The sequence below is a fragment of the Pelmatolapia mariae genome, linkage group LG10_11 (genome assembly GCF_036321145.2).
Source record: "Pelmatolapia mariae isolate MD_Pm_ZW linkage group LG10_11, Pm_UMD_F_2, whole genome shotgun sequence".
In the NCBI taxonomy this organism is placed as follows: domain Eukaryota; kingdom Metazoa; phylum Chordata; class Actinopteri; order Cichliformes; family Cichlidae; genus Pelmatolapia; species Pelmatolapia mariae.
In genome coordinates this window covers 23,376,865-23,390,634 of record NC_086236.1, presented here as the reverse complement: position 1 = coordinate 23,390,634, position 13,770 = coordinate 23,376,865, and the positions used below count along the sequence as shown (strand labels likewise).

The window sequence follows — 13,770 nt, the reverse complement described above, 5'->3', positions numbered from 1 at the left end:
TTTCAGTTTTGAGTCATAACTGTATTTTCGTAGCCAGTAAAAGAAAGTCTCTTGCCAGCTTGGTGAGGTAAAGGTCCAGATCCCTCAGGATGATGTAACCTTCCACTCGGCTGTCCCATACTGTCCTGGACCTGCTTGCTGGGTTCAGGGGTGTTTTTGCCATAGCAGCTGCTGGCCTTTTCCAAGAGCTTCTCAAAGAGCTCATCTAGAGGAGAAAGCAAAACAAATCTTATATCAGACCATTTTTGGTGTCACTTCCTCCACAGGGAAGTGGGATGATGAAATGTGGGTGGATTTCAGTAAAAAGACTGTGGATACCTGAGTGCTAACTTGGCTAATCAGGTCCCGCAAGTCCAGCTGAATGTGTCTGATGTTCTGAGTTAGAGTTGTCCGAGCATCCTGCACCATCTTCTGATCTTTCTCCTCGTTCTCCAGCTGTATTCTCTTCCACTCCAGCATATTCCAGTAGGTTTGCATGTCCCAGAAAGCGGCATGCAGTCGTTCCCACTCCTGAACGCACAAGTGACAAGCACATGATTACATAATGAAGCGTTGCACAACCCCATCTGTGCTTGAAGTTTCAAAAAGGGGAATTCCATGCAAATTTTTACAAGCATTTTTATTCTGTAAAAGCAAACATTCTGACAGAGTCATCAGGTTTCTTTCTATTTTTTTTTTTGTTTGTTTTTTTGTTCTCCTCATAATGGAAAAGGTCAAGACAAGAAATTCTCAGAATAACACCAAAAATTAATCAGAGAATGATTTTCTATGAAAGTGTTTTGAAACACAGAGGGACTTACTAACCGTCAGATTAATCCACCGATAGAATTCTGTGGAAAGTGAGGGCAGGTCCTTCAAGTGTCGGCTTCTGTCCTCAAACTGCCCGTCTCCCAGCTGCTGCTCCTTCTATAAATATTACACAAAACAATAACTTATAAGTTGTAGCTGAGAAAACAAAGCAATTAGTGTCAGACCATGGAGTAGTACTGAATTTAGTACTTACATATTTCCCTAGCAGCTGTTGCACACGAGTTCGAGTGGACCTTGTGTGCTTGAAGCAATTAAGATACAGGGAATTAGTCTGAGCAACTGGTAATGAGGCGGATTGCTCCATGCAGTCCAGTATACAAAAAAGGAGGAAGAGAGCTTTCCAAACAGTCATCTGAAACATCGGAGACAAGACCAGAGTTATAGGTTAGAAATCATCTACGACTTGTGTCAGTGCAAACCACACGCGCCTTCATAGGATAAACTAATGAACGAACAGTTTGCGCAGCTGCTTAAACTCCCAACGATTAAGGAAAATAAGCTGACTTGGACTTCCTGTAAAATTGCTATGTATAGAAAGTAACACTTCTGAAGAAAATGAATATGGCAGATGGGAAATTTAACAACATTTCTCTAAGAAATTCCACGCCTCATCTGTCATCCCCTGCCACATGACATCCATATGCTTTCTTTCTTAAATTCCAATAAATGGTTAAACTGTGAAAAGGAAGCTCTTTTTTTCTATGTCCTCTTCTTTTTCAGCCTTGCACCTAAAAGTGTCTGTGCAAAGACCTGAAGTCAAATCTCTTGAGTACAGATAAAACTGACTTCAGCAGGTGGTTGCCAATGCAGGAATCCTGTAATTAGAAGCGTTGTATGTCTTGTCCCTTTCAGGTTTCCTGACTCAGTTGAAATTAATCAGCAGAAAAAAGAAACAAAAATCTTCCTTTTTAAAAAAAAGTTTCTTCTTTTTGTTGTTACATATGCTCTCGATGCAAAACAGTCTTCATGCTGAGTCAGTCAATCACTTATTAACTGGAAGGATAACAGTCCTCTGATCTCCCAGTTCAATGTACATTAAGACAGCACAGTCATTAAGCATACATAAACACTATAGTGTATATACATAATAGTTCAAAGTGTCATTCAGTAGTAAAAAATATCTGTATAACTATATATATATATATACACATATATATACACACACACACACCCACACATATCTATATCTATATATATATACACATATATAGATATAGATATTTATATCTATCTATCAGAAAAACACAAACACCCTCAGACTCTTGTAAACTAGTGTAACATGGGCTTACCTTGGAGGAGTAGTGAGTAGTGGAGTAGTGCCACTCGAAGCAAGATAATTTCATGCTTTACTGGCACTCACAAACACTATATATTCACATGTTCTTGCTTTCGGTTTCACATGGTCTCTGGACTTTTTGCTTTTTTTTCCTCTCTCTGCCGTCTCGCTCTCTCTCTCACTCAGCATCTTGTGGTGAACTGTATGATTCAGAAAAAGTCATTCACTGTGAAACTAAAATAGGACTGCCTTCTTTATTTTTTTGCTATTTTCCCCCCTGCTTGTAAACATCATGCTTATAAACTGCTTTCCTTTGTGTCTTTCTATTTCTATACTCTATACTCACAAATCTGTCCATTTTTAGGTCATTTAAAGTTGAGTGTCACATGGACGAATGGATAAGACAGAAAAGAAAAGGAAGCATGAGAATAAGGATCTACTTTTAAAAAAATCATCTGTTTGAGCTGTAACTGCCACTCTGGCAAGTTGACCGCAATGCTCAGTGTCACCTTTAGTTTACATTATAAATAAAAACATAACTTTCTTAATTCCTGAAATGTCCAGTAATTTACCTCGGGAAAGGGGAAAGGTGGAAAAACACTTCATCAACATCATCGAACACTTTTTGACTGTGCATCTTTAGGGAATATTTCAGTCTCATGATGTGGACAAGTTACAACAAGCAGTTTCACTGAATGTCAGGGAAACAAGATGGAAAAAAAGACCAATTTAAAAAAAAAAAACACCCATGATTTCATCAATTGCATCACTTGAAAGCGCAAGTCAGGAACCCACACACTCACTGCTAAAGCAAAGTGTTTAACAATTGTAGCTATACACAGATTATAATTACTATTAAAGACTTCTGGATCTTTTTTTCATTGGGTATATATATCTATATATATATACATATATATGTATATATATCCTCCTTGTATCCTCCTTAAAGGTACCTGTTTCTGATATCAGCATTTCCTAATAAGAATAAAAAAATTAAAATAAATAAAATAATTAGGAATTAATGATATTTTACTGAAATTTGTGCTGCCTGGTTTGAGGTATTTTGCAGCTTTCAGGTAGGTTCAGAAGGTCTCTTCAAGTAAAAATCAAAATCATTCAAATTTTACTTGAGCTTTAAAAGAACAGCGTTCTATTCCAGAAAATTGCTTAACTGTAAAGGGGTTGATAATGATTTTGAGGTAAATTCCCAACCAGACATGAATTCAGTGCCTTCAGTACTGGAAGTCACCCGAGATTAAAAGAAAAGAAAACCGGAGCAGTAATCTGTTATCATGCTGAAATTTGATCCCTCGTTATTGGACCAAATATAGTTTTGCATGGTAGGATGCCATGGAAAGTGCATCTGATTGTTTTTTGTTTGTGTTTTTTAGTGCGGGAAATACGTGCCTGCTAAATTTTTAAATTTGACGCAACTTAACTCAATTTCTGACTGTTTTATACAAAACACAGCATTTTTTTTAAATCACAGATTTAAATAATTCTCACATGATTATTATTTTTGGTTTGTTTTTGTGCAGAATTCATTGACTATATAAAAACATGTTCCTAGAGTCATTTCACAGCAACCCAGCGCGCCAATTGAAACTGTGTAAGACAAACTTCAAAAGGTAATGCTACATGAGACCCATCACAATATATTTAGTTCATGTGTAAATAATGTTCTACATAAATATTACATTTAGTTTTTTAAATTAGATTTTAATGAGTTAGCTTAGACCTGTTTTTCATTTGTCTTGCTGCCTAATTTCCTAACTTCAGCCAGTAAATTTCAGTACAGAAGCAAGTTTTATCTTGTGACAGACCAATGTGTTTTCTCTAACAGTTTAGCTTTGCTTTATTGTGTTGTTTTACTCTGTGTAAAATTGATCTTTCAGACAGTGGAGGAAACTCAAATGGGCAGCTTTACTAACAACCAAGCTTAAACTAAATAAATTGCATTTTTGGAACAACTCTGAAGAGGAACATAAAGATGTTCTGTAAGATCTTAAATTAGGTTTGGGTATTCACACAGTGTTTTTTAGACAAATTTCCAGAGTCGGTATGTTTTTGTGAAATTTCTGATATGCATTTGGTTTCAAACTATGAAAAATTCTGACAATTCCTTATCCCTAGTAATTTTATTGACAGGAGGTTTCACCCTACCTCTTTGTTGTGTGACAGTTTCACTTTGGCATTTAAGTTATGGTTTCAGTGAATTTGCTTGTTGAAGCCACAGGTTGTTTTTATCTAGACAGTCATAATAATTCTTTTTTTGGTTTATGCTTTTTTACTAGCTGGTGGTTATTAATCTGTTATTAACATGCTGTAACCAAATGTGACCGGCTTTCTCCTGTGCGGCCTTTTTAGACTCCACTGACGACGCTTCTAGCACAAGTACAGGCCTGTGTTTCTCACCTGTCTGACAGAGTTCATAGAAACAACTGGGACACTTTGTTGGCAGAAAGAAGAACAAGAGCCAGCTGCACACTTTGTAGTCTTGAAAACAACACGTTTCTGACCTGACTTTTACAGTGATACTGCAGAAACACCCCAGGATTTCTATTTAGCTTGGATTACTTGTATATAACAAAAACGGGGTACGAATGTTTTCGTGGGGTCAGGTTAATTCACTTCTAACGCTCCAGTCTTTCATGCACCTTCATGGTGGGGATTTTGAAATTTGTACTTTGTACTGTGAAATTATGCATTTATACTTGGCTGGTTTTCTTTTTCTGCATCTACTGTATTTTTTTTTATAAAGCAAAGATTACAATAAATCAAATTACACATTATGTTTTTTCACCGAGTCTTGTTAAACATACAGTATAAAGATTTAAAATGTTGGATCCTTAGGATTCCTTTAATTTGGAAATGCTAGAGAGATGTCAGGTTATCCTACATTTATTTAAAGTATCTGCTGTTACATAAAAACATTTCACACAGTCAGACTGGATATGCTAAACTTCTATATCAGTGTTGGTTTGTTTAACTCCAGAACAATCTCTAAAATATCTTTGAACTGCGCAAACAAATGAGGGCTAGGTAAAACTATTTAACTCTTCATATAGTTATTCTGATTCTGGTTTACAGTTTTTCACTTGTCATTTCGAACTATGGTACTACTTCCTTGCTGTTTTTGATATTGAGGCATTATGCTATATGGACAAAAGTACTGGGCCACACAGTCCCTTCATCTCTGAATTCAGGTGTTTTCAGTCGTATTGCCATGGGTAGCATTAAGCCATGCAGTCTGCCTTCACAAACATTTGTGAAAGAATAAGTCGTTCTAAAGAATTCACAGAATTTCAGCGTGATACTGTAACAGGATGCCGCTGTTGCAACAAGTCATGTTGTGAAATTTCTTCCCTCAGACATATCCCATGATGTAAGTAGTAAGTGGTAATACTGTGAAGTTGAACTACAGGAACTCAGGCACATAGCAGACCAAATAAAGTTAGAGTCACATATAAAGAGAGAGGAGTCGCCAAGTGCAAGGCGCGTAGTACAAAAGTCACCAACATTCTGCTAAATGAATAAAAATAAATGAGTTTCAAACCTCATCTGCTATTAACATCAGCACAGTAACTGTGCGCTGGGAGCTTCAAGGCCATGGAAACGTTTCCTTCTGTAGGTGTGACAACTGGGTGGCTCGGTGCTTTTGCCCATGCAGTTTAAGTTGTAAAAACGTTACTATTATAACTTTTCATAAGCATTATTTATCTAATTCTTTTGCAAAGGCTGATAGTTCAGTCAGTGCAGAGACATTGATCTATGAGCTCTGTTTTTAGTTTCTGTAAGCACTCCCTCCAAAGCACATCGGACAAGCTGAAGGCTTTTCAGAATTTTATTAAATCAAAGCAATAATAAAGAAGTATGGTAACAGTGTGCACTGAAAGTAACAAATTTGTGGATTTTTTTTCAATATCACCAAACGTGGTAACTTAATTTGTATCTGAATTTAGATGCAGAAAATTAAAGGGGATTCAGGCCCATTTGTCTTTTAGACATTCTAACTGAGCATAAATGGGTTTCATCCATGTTGCAATGGAAATGTACTTTCAATATTTCCTTTGAGCCTCTAAATGATGGAGAGTATCAACCCAACCCTGTAACCCTGGCCTTTTTATATCAATTGATGTCTTCAAGGTAAGTCAGTGTTAAGGGTTGATGATAGATTTCTGCCTTTTTGCAATATCCTCCTGAGAACCGTGGAAAAAACTACACCTTTTTGTGATTTCCTTCCTCATCCACATCATCAAACACATGAGAAATCAATGGAAAGCCCAGGATGTTCTCTATTTCGTACATCAAGACTTAGTAAGGTACCTCAAATGAGTCAAACGATATAGATCAAAAACAAATGTCCATTATAGAAGACATAGAAAATAAGGCTGGTTCTCAGGAGAATATAATGTCACTGTGGTGGGGCGTGGACTGCGGTGCTGTGCGGACGCACCTGCATGGCATCCGCAATCATGCCCGCTGTGTTAAAACACGGGGAATAAGGGTTGGGGAAGAGTTGTAAGTTGTGTGGAATGTGGTGTGATGGCTCTCAGTAACAACCTCTGGACCCGCTGTGTCTCAATCACACCACAGTCACTACATAAAGAGACTATTGAAAATTCATAGAGACATGTACACTAAGAGCTTATAAAAACTACAAGACAATAAAGTGGTCTGATTTTGATGCCGGTCATAAAAATCTTACTTCTCTATGAAAAAGAAAATGCTGAGCTTTTTGTGAACTGTCATGTGGTCAGCGGGGAGGGAAGGGGTGAAGTCGGAAAAGGGCTTCCCTCATTTTCATTACCTGTTTTCGCTTATTTTCTTGAAACAGTAATGTTAAATCCCCCACGTTTTGTACAATTTACTCTCAGCCTATTTGTGTTTCATGCAGTTGTGGTTTTAAGCATCCTTTTAGTTTTGCTATGAATTTCTTCCAGTTTTTCAACTTTTTCTATAAACAGCAAACCCAGATTTTGGCTTATTGTAAACACATACAGTCACGAGAAAAAGAAGTCTGTCACAGGACTCTGTTTTGTGAAAACTAAGCACATGAACATGAAGTTTGCAGGCATTTCTTCAGTGCACAGCTATGTTAAGGTCCCACGGCAGCATTTCAATCTGCTTGAGGTCTGGACTTTGACTGGACCATTGCTACACCTTAATTCTTCGGTCATTCTGTTGTAAATTTGCTAGTGTGCTTGGGATCACAGCCTCAAGTTTGACTCTAGAATACTCAGAGGAGTCCTGTAACTGCAAAACAAGCCCAAATCATCACCCCTCAACCACCGTGCTTGACAGTTGCTGCAAGTTCTTTCCACTGATGTGCTTTGTATTATGGTCAGACATCTGCACATCTGCACCAAGAGACATTGTTCCTCAACTCCTGTGGTTTGTTCAGATGCAACAAAGAGAGAAATGAGAAGAGGCTTTCTCCTGGCAACACATTCAAACAAGCCATTCTTGTTCAGTCTTTTTCTAATTGTACTGTCATGAACGGTAATATTTAACATGCTAACTGAGGCCTGTAAAGGTGTAGCTCTTGGGTTTTTTGCAGTTTGGCTTGGGGTGAATTTGGTAGGATGTCCACTCCTGGGATTGTGGCATTGAGTTAACACACACCTGAATGTTCCAACTTCTGCTTTTGCACAGGCACTCACGCTGCATTTGATTAGCAGCACCCAGCGGCTACTTATCCTTTTAATGTCTGAGGAAGCAGTTAGTGTGCATCTAGTTTTCCACAGGAGGATGGCATAGAATCCAATTAATATTTTCTTTTCACGTGACTACATTGGTTCTCGATTGGATCAGCAGAGGGTTTGTCAGAACGGTGTAAATATAATAACAAAGAAGAATCATAATAGTCCACAATTTAAGTAACAAATTAAATTTGTATCTAACTTTGGATCTTAGTAAATTTCACATCATCCAGTTCTGTTTGAATTTTAGACATGCTTGTAATTCAGTAACTGGATAATCTTGCTCCATCTGCTTATCAACAGAAATGTGTGTGTAATATGTTGCAAAAGCAGGCGTATAATGCAAAGTATTAACACCAGAGTGAGGATTTGGTGTAGAGGGTTGATTTAAAATAAATATGGATCTGACTAAAGAAGAAGAAAACAAAACTAAGAACTTTCAATTTGAAAATGTTGTTTGTGTGCGTTTGTTTGTTTGTGGGTGTGTGTGTCTGAGAGATTGAGAGAGCGAAAGAGAATGGTGCACTGACAGCAAATAATCCACTTGTTTACCATCGGAGTACATGCCTGTATCAATCACTGAAAAATATTTTTACTTAAACATAAAAACGGCAACTTTCAGATCTGCATCACACAAAAAAGACATTGTCAATCATATATATTTCACTTCTGTAATATTCTGAATATTTATAACTGAGCCATTTGTATATATTAAAGCTATTTCATATATATTGTAAACTTTGTAATATATTGTGTTATTTAATGTATTTCAGTCTATTGCTGTTATTGTCTTAGAGCCACTGTAACCACATAGTTTCCTTTGTGATTAATAAAGTATTCTGATTATGATTATCTTATATTTACTATTTTTAAACACATTTCTTGATCAGTAGAATCATTTCATGATATCATTTCCAGGCTATTTTACTTCAGCTTCTATTATTACACATCTGTGAACTATTTCTAAATTACAGTGTGTCATAAAAACATGATTCGTTTAGCCGTGTGGGTATAATTAAGACTTTCTTTGGAAGACCAGTAAAATATAGACAGGTGTTTATCTGTCTGCAGAGAACTCTAATATATGTTAGTTTTTCTCTGCTGCAGTAAGTGACATAATATTTTGTATTATTGATTTTTTTTGTTGTTCTTGTTGCTCAGTTTTCCTTTAAGGAGTTCTTGGACCTTGTTGAGATTGTATGTGTTTGTTTTCCAGCCTTCAGGTCTTATTTTGCCCAAGTTCAATCTAGCAGGACAAGATGGGATTAATTCTGGCTTCAGTGTCTCTTGATGATTGTCTGCAGAAAGAGGAAACTTCTGCAGACAAGCTCAGGACAGCCTTAAACACTAAGAGCTAAACTACAAGACAAAAAGTGCCCAGTTTGTGAGGCAGGTCATTAATAAGCTTACTTCCTCTATGAAAAAGAAAGTGCTGAGCCTTTCATGAACTGTGAACAGAAGGGGAAGAAGTGCATTGAGAAAAGGGCTTCCCTCATTTTCCATTACCCCCTCCCCCCCCCCTCAATAGTTCCTTCAAACAGTGATGTTAAATTTCCCATGTGATTCCCACAGTTTACTCTCAATCTATTTTAAGTCTGAGTTGAGTTGTTTGTAATGTTTGTGGTATAAAGCATCCTTTTAGTTTTGTTATTCATTTCCTTCCTATTTTGAAAGAGAAACAGCAAACTGCTTAGCTGAAATCCAGATATGTAGTTTATCGTAAATCAGTCTTCTGAGACAAGTAGGTGTTTTCATAAATTTATATTTGAAATGGAATTTGAAAGTAACAGTAATCAGAAAATAATGACAGAAAGAAAAATGAAATGCACAAAATACACAGTTATTGCCAGTGTTCTGGTTTTTTAGTTCTTACCAAAAGTCGAGTCAGTTGAAAATATAAAAACTACATTCAACGATTTGTTTTCACGCAAAACTGAAATGAGAGTAGAAGAGAATTCATTCATCTGGGTTAATATTAAAAAGAAATCTGAAAATCTCAATGCAAATAAAATGCACTGAAAATCATATACATAAACATTACGGAGCTTTTAGTGATTACTTGTTAAAAGTATACCAACATACCACTACATCATAAATACTTCAACGCAAGTATGCCAGTATTTTATATGCACTGATTCATATTCTCAGAAGCCCGTTATTGATGCATGTTTCTCACCTGTTTGACAGAGTGCACACGATGTTAGCATGAAAACACACATACACACACAATTTTGATGGCAAGTAGAACAACAGACAGCTGCACACACTGAAACTGTGAAAACAACACGTTTCTGCCCTGACTTTTGCAGTTGATCCAGTATACACACCCCAGGATTTCTATTTAGCTTGGATCACTTGTATAAAGATAAGGGTAAGAGTGTTTTTTTGTTTTTTTGGTGGTGGTGGTGGTGGTGTGTGTGTGTGTGTGTGTGTGGGGGGGGGGGGGGGGGGGGGTGTCAATCATCACAGTCACACATTTAGTACTTTTTTTGTAAAATTGTACATACACCTGGCTGCTTTTTTCCCTCCTTTGTCTGTGTCTCATGTGGAAGTTAAAAGGTTACCATGACTCAAATCTAAAAAACATGATTTTTTTATTCATTACTGGTTGTACAGAAGCAAGGCCCTATCAGTTGTCCTTTGTCCCTACAGTCAAATATGGCAGGTGAGTGCTTTGACATCAAAAATATTTAAATATCATTTAAAATGCAGCACAGTGGTTAGCACTTGCCTCAAAGCAAGAAGGTCCTGAGTTCAATTCCATTGGGGGCTTTATGTGTGGAGTTTGCATGTTCTCCCCATGTTTGCGTGGGCTTTCTCCCAAAGACATGCAGTTAGTGTGGAAAGGTTAACTGGTAATCCTTAATTTCCCATAGGTGTGAATGTGGGTGCAAATGGTTGTCTGTGTCTGTGTGTTAGCTCTGTGACAGACTAACAACCTGCCTCTCACCCTAAAACATCTGGGATAGGCTCCAATGACCCTGGATGGATGGATGCAATAATTTACATGTAGCTGTCAAACATATGATGAACATGACATAACAACACAAACTGTGAAATAAATACTATGATGTGGTTTGATGCTTTGTAGCAGATAAATGCAAAAAAGGAACGTGAAACCAGTTCCAAAAAGGACACAGGCCATATATATAAACAGAAAATGCCATTTTACTGGATATAATCTACTGATAAGTTTGATCTTGAATGTTCACATTCAAGATTCTTAGCCACCTCCAGGTGTCTTTTTGCTTCCTTGGCTTGCCAGCCATAAGAGAGAGGAAATGCGCTTAAAGGATTCTAACATTGTCTTAAATGTCAGTCAGCTTTCATTAAGGAATAGAGATTCCCTGGTTCAGCTTCAGTTCCTAACAGACATTGGATGCATAACTAACACATTTCACTTCCAACCCCTCAGTCAATCCACTCACAATCTTAGGCCTACAACCTACAGTCCTACATTCCTCTTTACCACAACATCACTGTAAACAGGGAGCTCTTATGATACTTAGCATAAAGTCATTTTTCATCTATACTTAACTCTGTTTCCCTGACACAGCCTTGATAATCCCCCGTGCATGATTGGTCTTACCCTTTGTTTACACATGACACTCTGAAAGGTGCTTTTGAAAGTGGGGGGCCAGCCAGAGACACATTGCATGAAAACATCACAGGACAGCTGCACAATCAAAAATGAAAAGTAAAACCCTTCCACTGGGTGCCGACCAGCAGGGACAAGAACTAATGTATTTGGACAGCTTGAAGTCAGAAGTCCAGGGGGTTATGACCCTGGGTCCTTTTTACGTCAGACTTTTTGTCTCGTGCCAGTTTCCAGCCCTATAAAAGCAGCTGTTTGGTTGACCAAGAGCTAGATGTGCTTCTGGTTGGGGTTTTTGGTTGCTGTTGCCATCTCGAACATTAATTTGTGATTCCCTCCAGACCAGAAAAATGTATGCAGCTCTTACGCTATTCTTCTTCATGTGCTTGACCGCCAGCACCCATGCAGATCACCATCAGCCTTGTCGTAAGACTTTGCAGTTTTACCCTATCCATTAAAAAAAAAGGGTTTTGAATTATTTTTCAGGCATCTTTTAGAATCACTGCATTTTTTTTTAGTTACAACACACAAACCTCCAGTCTATGTATTGGATCAAATTATATTTGATGTTTGTTAGTATATGAAAGGTCTTAACTGTCATACTTTTATCTTTCAGATGCACCCAATATGACAGGATTCATGTCTGTGGTAAGTTTTTAAAAATATATATTATTATTATTTGTCATTCAGATCAACTCCTGATCCTTGCATGACATTTTAAACTCTTTAACTCTCCCTTGCTGTGTCTCGCTGTATGCTTTCGAATGAAACTAGATGTCAATGAAAGGTGAAATGAAAGCATATGGTGCATTCACCTATGATTCAATGGGCAAGAAGCTACGGTTCAGATCAAACGAGAGCAGCGCCACAAACGCTTCACATAGTATGGATCTGCTGATGTTTTTCGAAGAGGTAACTGCTTTAAATCTGTAACGCCGACAAGTAAATACATGACTTGAAGTTGTTTAGCGACTTAACATGCAAGTCTGTCTCTGGCAGGGGATATTCTTCGAGATTGAAAGCAAAAACCAGAGCTGTGTGAAAAAAACGCTGCACTGCAGCATGCACCCTCTGGATATTCCCGATGATGCCACGTTTTCCACTAAAGAACACTCTGGGAGTGCAGCCATCGAAGGGGAGGGATTACAGCTAGACGTATGGACAGGATCGATGCCAGACAAGAAAGGTAGGGGGTGACGCGCTATAAACAGAGGAGAGAATTCGAGGGACGCTCCTGTATAACTGTGGTGATATTCACTGTATTTGAATGTTTTCTGTTCTCGTTTTCAGGCCACTATTCCATGTCTGTAACCAAGGGATGTTTGCCTGTGTTCACTTTCTACTTCACTGAGTCCACATCATTCCTTTTCAGGTAAGCTGTGTTGATTTTTTTCAGCTCTTTTTAACATCTGAGCGATATACTACAGGGATGCAAACAACATACAGTGAATGCCCATAAAGTATCTCTGTCACTTTCTTACAGGACCATGGAGATTGAAAACGAGATCAAGGACCCCGATCTCCTTGCGGTGCCTTCCTTTTGTGTGGGACAGCCTATGGAGGACACACCTGAAGGGACAGTAAATGGTTTCCTCAATGAGTTTGTGTAGATGAAGCCTCACCAGCAGAAAATTAAGCCCCTTATGCAAGCATGGCCTGCCAGAACTATAGACTTTTCTCTCCTTTTATGTGAGTTTTTCTTGTGACACTGCACTGCATCACATCTGTTTCCATCACACCCTCAGCACCCGTGGGAAGATATGGCTTTGAACGCGTCATACTGTAAGCATACATGTTGATGTAAAGGGAGAAGAGGTGAAATGGATTTTAGAATTAGTTATAATTACTAACAGTTGGTGGCTTACCAAGTCGGCCTGCTTACAAAACCTGTAAGATATGATTAATGGAACAATAAAATGTCAAAGCTGTCAAAAATCTCATGTTTTTCTTGTTGGTCTGAGTTTGTACAAATTTTGCCCTGGAGCAAAAAAACAAAAACCATGTGTCTAAAACAAATGACACCTTTTTAAATATATTAAAATATATTACATAATATAGGAGATCTCATAGTAAAGATACTGCCAACATTGAGTGAACAATTTAAGAATTGAATGACTACAACAGCAATAATCATTGTTAATCAATAGCCTATATAATTTAATGGGTACCAGTGTGATTAGTGAAAAACACAATTCTATTAATACATGTATTCTGGCCCCAAATGAACTCTTTTGATTGTATTACTGAGGTAAACTGATTAATCATTCTTTGTGTAGTAAGAAAGCAGAAAATTCCCCTAAAGGTACAAAGTAGAAACATATTATTACTTTGTATGTTAGCATAATAAAATAAGCTTAAATGTACAACATTGTACACATCTATTGACT

General features: G+C 37.6%; 2 protein-coding genes across 2 annotated transcripts; one reads left to right on the top strand and one right to left on the bottom strand.

Annotated features, from left to right (window-relative positions):
• Nucleotides 1-10: 10 nt before the first annotated feature.
• On the bottom strand, nt 11-1,856 carry LOC134636464 (uncharacterized). The gene is made up of 4 exons (XM_063486449.1): nt 1,004-1,856; nt 805-906; nt 319-510; nt 11-205 (listed from the first exon to the last, which is right to left on the bottom strand). Exons 1-4 carry the CDS (start codon nt 1,169-1,171, stop codon nt 14-16), a joined length of 654 nt encoding a protein of 217 aa, XP_063342519.1. The 5' UTR covers nt 1,172-1,856; the 3' UTR covers nt 11-13.
• Nucleotides 1,857-11,516: 9,660 nt separating this feature from the next.
• epd (ependymin) lies at nt 11,517-13,142 on the top strand. The gene is made up of 6 exons (XM_063487414.1): nt 11,517-11,809; nt 12,000-12,031; nt 12,158-12,295; nt 12,383-12,569; nt 12,674-12,755; nt 12,867-13,142. The coding sequence occupies exons 1-6, from the start codon at nt 11,734-11,736 to the stop codon at nt 12,991-12,993; spliced, it is 642 nt and encodes a 213-aa protein (XP_063343484.1). The 5' UTR covers nt 11,517-11,733; the 3' UTR covers nt 12,994-13,142.
• Nucleotides 13,143-13,770: the final 628 nt, after the last annotated feature.